The 12,594-nt window shown below is 45.6% G+C and overlaps 1 protein-coding gene across 1 annotated transcript in view; it reads left to right on the top strand.

The window, feature by feature from the left end:
* LOC124770902 overlaps positions 1–12,594 on the top strand; it is a 146,858-nt gene that overhangs the window by 48,647 nt on the left and 85,617 nt on the right. The window contains exon 6 of the mRNA XM_047249219.1: positions 4,973–5,247. Within this exon, the coding sequence (XP_047105175.1) occupies positions 4,973–5,247 (275 nt within the window). The remainder of the gene's footprint in view (positions 1–4,972; positions 5,248–12,594) is intronic.

Here is a 12,594-nt window from a genome sequence, read left to right as displayed (position 1 = left end):
ACTCTTTCAAATTGGCTGCAAGTTCTTGCAGCTGGACGTTTTATGCTCACTTTACTTTTGTAAAACACGTAATACTGCAAAGCTGTAAAATCAACAACGTCCTGTCACGGGGGGCCACATATAACATTAACTGCCTACTCGTGTGCTATCTACTTACTAAATTTGGTTTACTATACCCTATCCATTTGCACACTGAGACTGTCACAGACCTTATGAAAGAGCCCTTCCAATCATTCTTCCTACTTGGAGACTTTAATGTCCTAAATATCTTGTGTAGATCAATCTCTACTTGTCCTCACCGTCGCGTTTCGGAGAGCTTTCTGATGTCTCACGAGCTGCATATCCTCAACACAGGCACTCCCACTCCTTTCTGTGCTGCCACTGGGTCACTGTGAGCCAGCGACCTCTCTTTCTGCTCTCCAGGCTTCGCAGACCAGGTTCAGTGGGCAGTCACTGATGATCTTCACTCAGTGACCACGTCACAGTCTGTATTCATCTACTGGATGGAGCATTACCTGCACAGAAGCCACCAAAATTGTTGGTCAGTAGGGCTAACTGGATGCTTTTCGTCCATCTGGCTGTGTCTGAAGACTGCAACAGTGTCAACGAATGGGTGGACCACATCACACGATAGATCCATCACACCACTGACTTATTAATCCCAAGGTCCTGTTGCTTGTTGGACTGGTGTGTGTCGCTCAGCAATCCAGGACAGGCGTACAGTTAGCTCTTCAACTATTTAAGTACAGCCCAGCAACACACAATCTCACAGCCTTTCAGGTCACGAGAGCCAATACTTGACACATCATTAAGGAGAGCAAGAAAACGGCGTACCAAGCGTTTCTGGACTTTGTCAACCATTCCACTTCTTCTACAAAAGTACTGGAACCCATTATGAGGGTTTCTGGCAAACACAGTCGTCTACCAATAACACCAGTGCTGAAACAGAAGTGTCTCCAAACTACACCCAGAAACATCACTCAAACTCTGGCAGATCATTTTGCAGCGACTACTGCTGATGCCAGCCTTCACAAGCTGTGAAGGGAAGACCCTCGAGCGAATAGTTAACCGTCGTTTGGTCTGGCTGTTAGAAACCAGGCAACTGCTTAACCACTCTCAGTGTGGATTCTGGAGGTTTCGATCCACTGTTGTCAACCTGACTCTACTAGAGGTGGCTATTCAGCAGGCCTTACTATGTAGACAGCACTGTCTTGGCATATTCTCTGATATCGGTAAGGTGTACAACACTATGTTTGTGGGCTTCAGTTTTAACTCCAAATTTTCGTGGTTGCCACACCTGTGAGACCTGAAAGCCAGAAACCAGAAGGCACAGTATTCTCGTGCAACTCCACGAATGGGGCTTTCATGGTCATCTCACCATCTTCATATGGTCCCTCATGTCTAAGCGCTTTTTTAGGTCTTGATTTCGTAACACGCTGGTGGAATGTCTTGAGCAAGGGAATGGTGTTCCTAGAGGAATGTTTTGAGTTTTAACCTCTTTTTTTTTTAGCGATAAACAGTATCACATATACAGAAAGGAGCCTTGTACAGTGCTTCTTAACTGTGGACAATTTTGCTGTTTCATGTTCCTCCTCCAGAAGTGCTACGGCGACCCACCAGTTGCACTTAGAGTGCGGAAGTTAGGGAGGTGGGCTGCAAAGACAGGGTTTCAGTTTTCTGCAGATAAGAATTTTAATTATTCTCATTGTAATTTTAATTTACCTGACTTGCATGTGAGGGATACAAGTCGACATTTTTAAGACTCAATCAAGTTTCTGGGCCTCAGTTTGAACTCCAAATTTTCGTGGTTGCCACACCTGTGATACCTGAAAGCCAGAACCCAGAAGGCAGTGAATACTGTAAAGTGCCTTGACCTAAGGTCTAGGGGATGAGACAGGGTGTGTCTGCTCCAGTTTTATAGGGCTCTTGTGTGTTCGTGGCTAGACTATGGATGCACAGTGCACAGGTCAACGAGGTCTTTTTACCTCAAGATTACTGACGCATAAGGATATTAGAATGCGCTTACAGAACCAGCCCCATACCCAGTCTCTGTGCTAAGGTTGGGAAACGGCCATTCACCATCTAGCGACAGCTCCTCATGGTGAATCAGGCATGTAAGTTTCTTGTAGCTCCAACTTCACCTGCACACCATACCATTGCTCCTCCACCTCTGGAATGCCATTTCTCCATGAGCAACATGGACATATGGACACTAGGTAGGGCATGTGCTGTAGTCACTTGGTGTGGAACAAGTGCAACCCCAAATGCAGTGTTTTAACAGTCTGCTACCCTGACTACTGTAGAGGTCCAGAGTAACTTTAGATTTAGTGTTAGTATAGCAGATGTAGCACTCCAAAGGACTTTTTTAATGGTCACCAAACCTTTAGAACTGTCTTTATGGACGGGTCGAAACAGGGGGACACTGTTGGTTGCACTATTGTTTTCTCTGTTTGTATACTCAATGTCTGACTGCCTTGCAAGCTTTTTGTCTTTGATGCAGATTGACATGCGACCTTGCAGGCACTGTAGCAGACGAGATGTGCTTAACGTGATAAATTTCTTGTCTTGTCTGATTCGCTGAGTGTTCACTCTCTACAACGTTTGTACCCAGTAGCTAAAGTAGTGCACAATATCCAGGACGTCCTCCTCCTACTACAACGGCAGGGGAAGGAGAAGTCAGTCTGCTGAGTGCCAGGGCATGTGGATATTGCTGGAAACGAAAGGGCAGATCTAGCAAGCAGGGAGGCGTGCCGCGCTGCTGAGTTAGCGCGGTGTGCCATCCACCTGCCTGCTGTCTCCTTGCTTTTGGGTCGGTGGGAGGATGAGCGGCTCCCCAGTCGTCTTCACACAGGCCACAGCCCTGTGACACGTGGCTTCTTGCTCCGGTGAGGACTCTGTCCATTGTGTAGTACTTGTGGCATACAGATCATAGTGTGCCAGATTTTATCAGACTGTGTTTTATTCTCCGACCAGTGGGCAGCGACTGATTTGCTGATAGATCTGCCCTCCGTTTTAATTAACGTTCAAACGAATGTGATGAGAGTCTTATGGTTTTGTAATTTGTCAACTATGTTTCCGAAAATTTTAGGGAGATGATTTTAACGTATTAATTGTGTGCCCAGCTAACCCATCTTTTTCGTATGTGGTCAGCCAATCAGATTTCTTAGAGTCTCTTTTTTTAGCTCACCTGTCCTTTTATTTCCGTTTTAATCCCAGATATAGCACCTTTCACCCTTTATCCGTTGCCTTAACTGGTGCGAGACAGAGTGCTTGTGTGGTCAACGCGAGTGAGGTGGCAGAGAGAGGATGAGCGTCACATTAAAGGTTTCCTCCTCACTGTGTGATTCCATTTTCTTAGTTTTATCCACATTTGTTTCTTTTAATGTGAGTAAGGGTGCTGATAATCTCGCTGTTGACCGACTGTAAGCTCCAGACACACACACACACACACACAGACACAGACACACAAACACACACACACGCACACCTGCAGCAGTTACTGAGATTAGCGTTCACATGTAGACAGGTAAACGTGCCATGGTAATCGCATGGTTTTCACTCAGGCAAGGACTTTAATTTATCAAAGCTCAGGAAGTTTGCACTAAAAATTTACAGATGATATACAAAAACCTATTTCGTGAACCTGTCTCTCTGTTAGTGGAAATTGCGCCAAAATCTCTGCAGTAGAGCCTGAGATTAGGCTTCGCTTCAGACTCCAAAATACGGCTAGAGACTATAAAAAATAATACTTGTTGTTAACACTCTTGGGCGAGACACGGCAGGTCGCAACTAGTCGCTCCAAGCAGTAGTCAGATACTTTATTCATTAACTTTGGCCTAAATCCTTTCATTATCAAATATTTTTTAATGTGGTCATATGTTGGTGACCACAATGCTTGAATGTGAGCAACTCTTGCGAAAGGATTTCATTCCAGACTGCTCGGCCGGTTGAGGAAACACGCTTTCATTTGTATTTTTTACGTCCAGCACGCTACCAGCCTTCGATACATAACCAGCTTATTGCGCTCAAACAAGCAGAGCTGCTTTACGATTTGCACCATGGCAAATACTCTCATAATGTTTTTCGTTGTTTGCCCTCTCTGTGGACCTTCGTGCATCCATACACGCGCCACTAAACGCTCCTTTACAGTGTAACTGTTTCAACACGAATTCACAACTGAAATGGTGCTGTAGTGAAACAAAAGAGTATAGTAATTACACCAACGCTTTTCGTCAGCTTCAAAGGAGGGATACCAAGCAAACGAATGTATGTCCTCAATGATTGCACAAAGTCACCCACCAAGTTAACCGAGAGCACAAATGCGCTGCTTCCTGGACTAGGGTAGGCGCGCCGGCTCCAAATCGAATCCGCCTGGTGGATTACCGACGAGCGCCGGTGTGCCAGCAAGTGTGGATGTGGTTTTTAGGCGGTTTTCCTCATCCCACTAGGTGAATACCGGGCAGTCCCCACGTCCCGCCTCCATTACACGACTCCCAGACATCTGAACACGTTCACACTATTCCATGGCTTTCACTAGACGCAGACAGCTGGGGTACACTAATTCCATCTTGGGGGGGGGGGGGGGAGGTTATGGGGGGGGGGATAGGAAGGGGATCTGGATGCCCTCTGCACTAACAATGGCAAATCCATAGTAACAACGCCGACCCTGCGTTGACGTGGGAGAAAGGCACAAGGAAATGATGAACAGTTACTGTAGATAGTCAGGAGGGTTTTGAGGACTTCCTGCATACTCTGTAGATGAAAACGAATTACGTGCTCTTCTCTCGATTCAACTCTGGTATATATCTTTCCAAATACAAAAAATTTTGTTGACATTATTTATCATCGATGATGTAGTTAAAATACACCTGGTCTTGTCATCCAGAGGAGCCTCTGGGATCAGATGCGTACATCTGCTTCTGCATACATTTGGTGTGTGAGCACCACTCAACTCGCATTGATTCTTTTGCAGATGAGGAGTGGCAGAGGGAGGACAGAAGCAACGCCATGCTCTCCGTGGACACTGACTGCGTGCAGCTGTTGGCGAACGCCCTCGACCACCCCACGTGTCCACTGGAAGACCTGCCACCGGAAACGAAAAACCTGCGCGAGCGGTGCCGCGTCCAGCTGTGGGACGACATGGTGCAGAGGTCGCCCCACGTACCCGTCACCAGCTACCTGGCCTACACGCAGAGGATAAACGTCAACCTCTGCCTGCTGGCCTGGATGACAGCCAACTCGTTCGGCGTTTGTCAGGACGTCCCGTTTAGTATGCTACAATCCGTACATGATGCTCGCTGCTATTTCGACAGCCCTGACGATCAGTCCTGTCTGCAGTCGAACGCTACAGACGCCATCTGCTCTGTTTCCAGAGCAGTCCTGTTGCTGATGTGTGGCGATTTTTCTTTCCATAAGTCTTTCGATTTATGCGGCGTCAGTTTCTACACAAACGGATCGCACTTCACGACGTACAATTTAACATGGGAAAGAGAGTTCTACAAAGGTTATGTGAGGCCAACAGAAAGGGCTCTTAAGTACAAAGACAGCTTGAACAGTGCCACCTTGAAATACAAAGATTTCAAAATCGACAGCTTAAAACCTTTAGAAATGTCATTTATAGCCATAAATATTGTTTTCCGCTTTTTGACCACTCTTGTATACATGTACCTGCCCCAGTTACGTAATGTCCCCGGAAAGATATTCTTGTCCATTCAGATCACGGGTATAACGCAGATCTTGTGTTCTGAGGTGATTTATCGTATGACAGGTGTCCCCGACCTATCTACGATGGTCCACATTGACAGTGCCCTCACACTTCTAAGATGTATCTGGCTAAACTTATTCTGCTACCAAATGTACGCTTGTGTCCGTCATCTTAGGCTCCCTGACGACCTGCCACCTGCTGAAGCCAGAAGGGTATTCCGTGGTCAAGCGCTGTACGCACTGATACCGTGGAGTGTGGTATGCATAGCAACTATTGCTTTCGAAAAGACGAGCAAATATTACCTGATGCACAGTCGGATAATATTCCTTGCGGGGATTTCTCTATCGATAACTTTCAATTTGGTTTGTCTTGGGTCGGTGGGATACATGTACTTACGTGCTCGGAACTCCATGCGGCAACTCAAAATTTTTAGTAACGATAAATTTGCCTCTAGGAAACAATATGTTTTTATGTCAGTTAAGGGTGTTATTTTGAGCGGGATAGGTATAATTATTAGAATTGGGTTCCACCAGGCACAAGGCATAGCGCAGTTTGTGTACTACGTACACATAGCCACGATGGTGCAGGGACCACTGCAGTTCGTTTTCTTCATTTGTAATGGAACGACGCTGCCTCTGCTCAGGAACAGAGTGCTGTCGTGGTGGAATCCGGATATCATACGCCCAGGACAGGAGCTCTGTTCAACAGCTGAGAGAAATCTGGAAAGGAGGAGAAATGAACGGTCTCTCCTTGCGCAATCCTCGTTGTAAGTTACATGGATATTGTTTCCAAAGGGCTGTCTCGACTGTAGGCAGGACTAAAGCCAGTGACCAGTCATAATGATTGAATCCAGCTGACAACACAAAATTAACTCCTACTGCTAACGCAAAACCAGTGTATTTTTCTCACTTGTTCTAAATTATTCTACATGTCTGTGTTTGTCTAGTTCATTTAATGAATTGACATTAAGTAACTACTATTAAAATGTAATTTACTACAAGATAATAAGAATTTCTTGCTCTATTTCTTCCAACCCACCCTGTGATAACATGTTAACTTGGTCTCCAAAATTTTCACAAAAACATTTTGTTACCCATAGCATATGATAAAAACGAAAATACTGCAAGAATTTCTTGCATATGAAAAAAATATTTCAACCACTGGGCAGTGAAGGGAACATAATATACTCTTGCAATATCTTTACAGGAATGTTTGCCTTTCCCATTTATTCCTACAAAGCTTCAAAAAGATGTCTACGTTACCCTTCTTATCTTGCAAATAACTGCAGAACTGTGCTTCGTCTTTTGTCTCACACTAGATCGCTCAACCCAAAATTCTGTCTCCGACTAGTACTAGGAATTTTTTAATGACAATTTACATGACTTTCACCTCTGGCAACGCATTGTGTATCTGAAAATTATTCCCTTGTACCATATTTAACTTCAGCTTGATACAGAATTTTTTTTGCGAATTTATTTACTTATCTACATTGTTCCATGACAGTATTTATTTTTTGAAAATATGCAAGTCTTAAATAAGAATTGTATGTGTGTATTACGTGTATGTTCAGTACTGTGCCAAGAAAAATTAGTATCAGTGTCAAACCAGAGGAGCAGGAAGATGGAGATAACTCAACTGTGTGGAAGAACATGTAATGGTGTTCGTAGCGCTGATTAGTGTTCTGATTGGTCAGAGGGGAGCAAAATGTTATAGTATGAGACAGTAACAAACAAGTGTCGTTGTGACATGTTGTTTGAAGTGAATGCATAGTGTTAAAGGACAATTGCACAGGACACAGGAATAAGAGCAGTTGTTGTACAGGATGTTGACATACTGATTGAGAAATACAGTAAGGTATTAAAGAAAACGTTAAAAATTAATGTATATACGGCGTAGCACTTGTAAAGAAGAAACCATGTTGTTTAAAAGTGTATTTTTACAATTAATGTAGTGCAAGGGAAAAAAATGTGTCAGAAGTTAATGTGAAAGAACATATGTCTGGCAAGAGTTATACAGTAAGGGCGTAGTACCTCGAATTTAGTGTGATTTGTGATCAACAGATGATGGCAAATTTGTTCGAATAAAAACAGAGTGAGCGAACAGTGCAAATGAAACCGATCCCTGTGTGAATTTAATATACTCTCCTACTGAGCATCACTGCCATAGACGGTGTTACATAGAGTCATTTTTGCAGAGACTGTCAAGTTACAGCGAACCTTACGGTGAATTTAATGGAGGAAGGATTGCTATTTTGGAACTAGAGATTGCAGCATCCCTCGCCATCTTCGTATGACACGAGGTAGGTGTGACGTGCAGCTCAGCCTACCTACATACCTATTTGATCACATACACACTCACTCACTCTCAAACAAACACACACACACACACACACACACACACACACACACACAGGTGCGCGCGCGCGAGCACGCTGCAGAATCGAAACAAAGTGATGAACTCCTTCCGTCGTTTGTTCGGAACCCCCGCAGCGTCGCGAAAACACAATCGCGGTTTGCCCCGCGTCAGCCGGCCGGAGTGGCCGAGCGGTTCTAGGCGCTCCAGTCTAGAACCACGAGACCGCTACTGTCGCAGGTTCGAATCCTGCCTCGGGAATGGGTGTGCGTGATGTCCTTAGGTTAGTTAGGTTTAAGTAGTTCTAAGTTTTAGGGGAGTGATGACCTCAGATTTTAAGTCCCCGCGTCAAACACATCACGTGACGCTCTATTCCGCGTGTTTAGTTGCAAGCAGTTTACTGGCGGACCCGTATAAATTTCCTACACTAGTAAAACCGCTCTAAATTTGACGTCATCTTCGCTTTGATGAGAGAGGCATAGTTACGCTTCACCAATCTAAGTCCAGCACCGGCAATTACCAGCACTGTTAGTACACTGAGGAGCCAAAGAAACCTGTACACCTGCCTAACATCGTGTAGCGCCCCCGCGAGCACGCAGAAGTGCCGCAACGCGACGTGGCATGGACTCGACTAATGTCTGAAGCAGTGCTGGAGGGAACTGACACCATGAATCATGCAGGGCTGTCCATATATCCGTGAGAGTACGAGGGGTGGAGATCTCTTCTGAACAGCACATTACATCCCAGATCTGCTCAATAATGTTCATATCTGGGGAGTTCGGTGGCCAGCGGAAGTGTTTAAACTCAGAAAAGTGTTTTTGGAGCCACTCTGTAGCAATTCTGGACGTGTGGGGTGTCACATTGTCCTGCTGGATTTACCAAAGTCCGTCGAAATGCACGATGGACATGAATGGATGCAGGTGATCGGCCAGGATAGTGGCATACGTGTCAGCTGTCAGAGTCGTATCTAGGTGTATCAGGGGTCCCGTATCACTCCAGCTGCACTCCATTACGGAGCCTCCACCAGCTTGAACAGTCCCCTGTTGACGTGCAGGGTCCATGGATTCATGAAGTTGTCTCGGTACCGATTCATCTTCAACCGCTCGATAGAATATGAAACGAGACGCGTCGGACCAGACAAAATGTTTCCAGCCATCAGCAGCCCAATGTCGGTGCTGACGCCCAGGCGAGGCGTAAAGCTCTGTGTCGTGCAGTCATCAGGGGTACAGGGGTGGGCGTTCGGCTCAGAGAGCCCATATCGATTATGTTTCGTTGAATGGTTCACACACTGAAACTTGTTGATGGCGCAGCATTGAAATCTGCAGCAATTTGCGGAACGGTTGCACTTCTGTCACGTTGAACGATTCTCTTCAGCCGTCGTTGGTCGCGTTCTTGCAGGATCTTTTTCCGGCCGCTGCGATGTCGGCGATTTGATGTTTTAGCGGATTCCTGATATTCACAGTACACTCATGAAATCGTCGTACGAGGAAGCCCCACTTCATCGCTATCTCGGAAATGCTGTATTTTTCTTTTTTTTTCTTAGCGTTTCAGTGTAGTAACGTTACTACTATCGAGTAAGGTTCCAAGATCAGGCCGCAGGACTGGGGAGATAACCATCTAAGTTGAATAAATGACCTTGGATTGGCTGCATGCAATATACAATTCAAAGCCAGCAGGGAAACGGTGACTTAGAAAACATCGCTCTCAGATCTGCACAGGAAAAGTTCAGTTTATGCATGTGAATTCACCCTAGCCACGCCCGTCACTTTCTACCTAACCACTACTTCCAGCTACCTAACATGTCCACGTTTCCCCTGAGCTCACCGACAATAACGCTCCTGTCTACAGGAAACCTTCCACGCTTCCAGAACACCTACAGCCAATAACGGAAGAATTCCTCCATCAGCAATAATTGCAATTATTGTCCTAGGGTACAATTGAAGAGGTGTAGATGTTTTAACTGTTCCCAAAAATGTTGTCGAATGGTAGAAGAATATACAGATTATGCTGTGACTACAGATACCTCAACACAAGGACTATCACTGGTGCACATCCAACATTGAATGCAAAAGAAATTTTGGACAACTTGGGTCAGTGTAAATACATTTTTACGATGGGGTTAAGAGCGGTCCAGAACATTCACACAGGGAACAACAGGGCCGCGCGGGGTAGCCGCACGGTCTAGGGCTCCTTGCCACAATTCGCGCGGGTTCCCCCATCAGAGGTTCGAGTCCTCCCCCGGACATGGGTGTGTTTCTTGTCCTTAACGTAAGTTAGTTTAAGTTAGATCAAGTAGTGTGTAAGCCTAGGGACCGATGACCCCACCAGTTTAGTCCCATAGGAACTTACTACAAATTTCCAGATTTCCCAAATCACAGGGAAGTATGTCAGAGGCAATAGACGCCCAGCACACGGGAACACACTTTCTAATACTTTGTCGTAACTCCGTTAATTGTGGAGGATCACCCCCTCCAGAACACCGATGCAGTAATCATGTCAAACACAAATTGCGCCTCAGTGGGACCCGCGACGTAGCACATCCATCCCAAGAGAACTGACAGCCGACTTGCCGATTTCGCGAACTCTGAACTTCCCCACGATAACATCCAGCACACAGCCCATTCAGCCTGTCGGAATAAGGAGCCGGACATTCAGAACCTTACCTGCAGCGGCGGTCGTGTGGGAATTACCCTCCCAGTAAGCCCATCAAGTACGCTACCACTGACCCACCTAAGACGATTGGCGAAAATCCCCTCCAACTTGCAGCAGTAAATTGGTTCAAACGACGAGAAAGGCGAATAAGCTGGCACACATGGATAGCCACAAATGATTGTGTGCACCTAGAGTCTAGAAACATTAATATTGTCAACCAGTACACATACACAACTCAAAAAAAGGTTTACATCACCTCGGTTCCGAGAGTTCCTGAATCTGTACAGAAAATTGGAATAGAGATCAACATAAACATCATTTCCGCCCTTTTTATTGCTCATGAAAATCTCGTATTGCATGTTGTACCACCATACAGCGAGACCTTCAGAGTTGGTGGTCCAGATTGCTGTACACACCGGTACCTCTAATACCTGGCAGCACGTCCTCTTTCATTGACGCATGCCCGTATTCGTCGTGGCATACTATCCACAAGTTCTTCAAGGCACTGTAGGTTCAGACTGTCCCACTCCTCAACGGCGATTCGACGTAGATCCCTCAAAGTGGTTGGTGGGTCATGCCATCCATAAACAACCCTTTTCAATCCGTCCCAGACATGCGAGACCTTAACTTTTCCCGGCTAATTGAATGTTCAAGTAACTTACGGGTTTGCTGCCTGGTGAAGTCGTCCACCACAGCCGATATTTCGACAGGAGCACACCCTGCCATTCTCGAGGCACAACTGCAAGGAGGAAGCAAGGTAGAAGAGAATTTAATACCTCAGTTCACAGAGAAGAAACAAGGAAGATACCACACACAGAACAAGTAACCGCAGAGTCAACACACAACCAAGGATAACCAACATCAGAAATATCGATGGTGACTATTAATCAACAGGTGAGGTACCACTAATTCTCTCCCTCTGTTTTTTGGGTGAGAAGCAGAGCCGAAGCAGCATTTAAACAAAATCCACCATCTCTGTTTATAAGGTCGCTTGATAGTCTGATGTCAACAGCTTCCTTAATAACCTTGGTTCACAGGGCCCTCGTTATCTCAGACCCTGTAAGTTTGGCAGCTGAGCTTCACATCTCGAAGTCACCTTTCGTCAGAATGGTTATAGTGAGAGGCAGATCAAGCCTGCGTTGCGGTATCAGCCTTCTGTGCAACGGGTGAATGACGATAGCAACGAAGTGGCACCCAAGTCTACGGCCATTTTGCCTTATGCAGGAAGCATTTCCAACAGGATTGGCCGTATTTTGCGGAAATATGATGTGATATGTGTTTTCCCACCACCGTCTAAGATTAAGGCCCTCTTGGCGTCGGTAGAAGATCATCTTGGTTTGCGTAAGGCTGGTGTCTATTGTATTCCTTGCAGTTGTGGCATGTCATATACTGGTCAGACAATCAGGACTGTGGGACCGGTATATTGAACATAAGCGTCACACACGCTTACAACAGCCGAGCAAATCCGCTATTGCAGAACATTGCCTTGACAACGGTCATCCTATGGAATACAACAACACGGAGATTCTGGCTTGCTCGTCCAGCTATTGGGATAGTGTTATTAAGGAAGCTGTTGAAATCAGACTATCAAGCAACCTTATTAACAGAGATGGTGGATTGTGTTTAAATGCTGCTTGGAATCCGGCTCTGTCTCTCATCAAAAAACAGAGGGACAGAATTAGTGCTACCTCACCTGTTGATTAATAGTCACTATAGATATTTCTGAGGTGGGTTGTCCTTGGTTGTGTGTTGACTCTGCTGTTACTTGTTCTGTGCGTTCAAATGGCTCTGAGCATTATGGGACTTAATATCTGAGGTCATCAGTCCCCTAGTATTTAGAACTACTTAAACCTAACTAACCTAAGAACATCACGCACATCCATGCC

This window comes from Schistocerca piceifrons, unplaced genomic scaffold, assembly GCF_021461385.2.
Source record: "Schistocerca piceifrons isolate TAMUIC-IGC-003096 unplaced genomic scaffold, iqSchPice1.1 HiC_scaffold_835, whole genome shotgun sequence".
Taxonomy (NCBI): domain Eukaryota; kingdom Metazoa; phylum Arthropoda; class Insecta; order Orthoptera; family Acrididae; genus Schistocerca; species Schistocerca piceifrons.
Note: the sequence above shows the minus strand (reverse complement) of the source record. Positions and strands in the feature narration are given on the sequence as shown.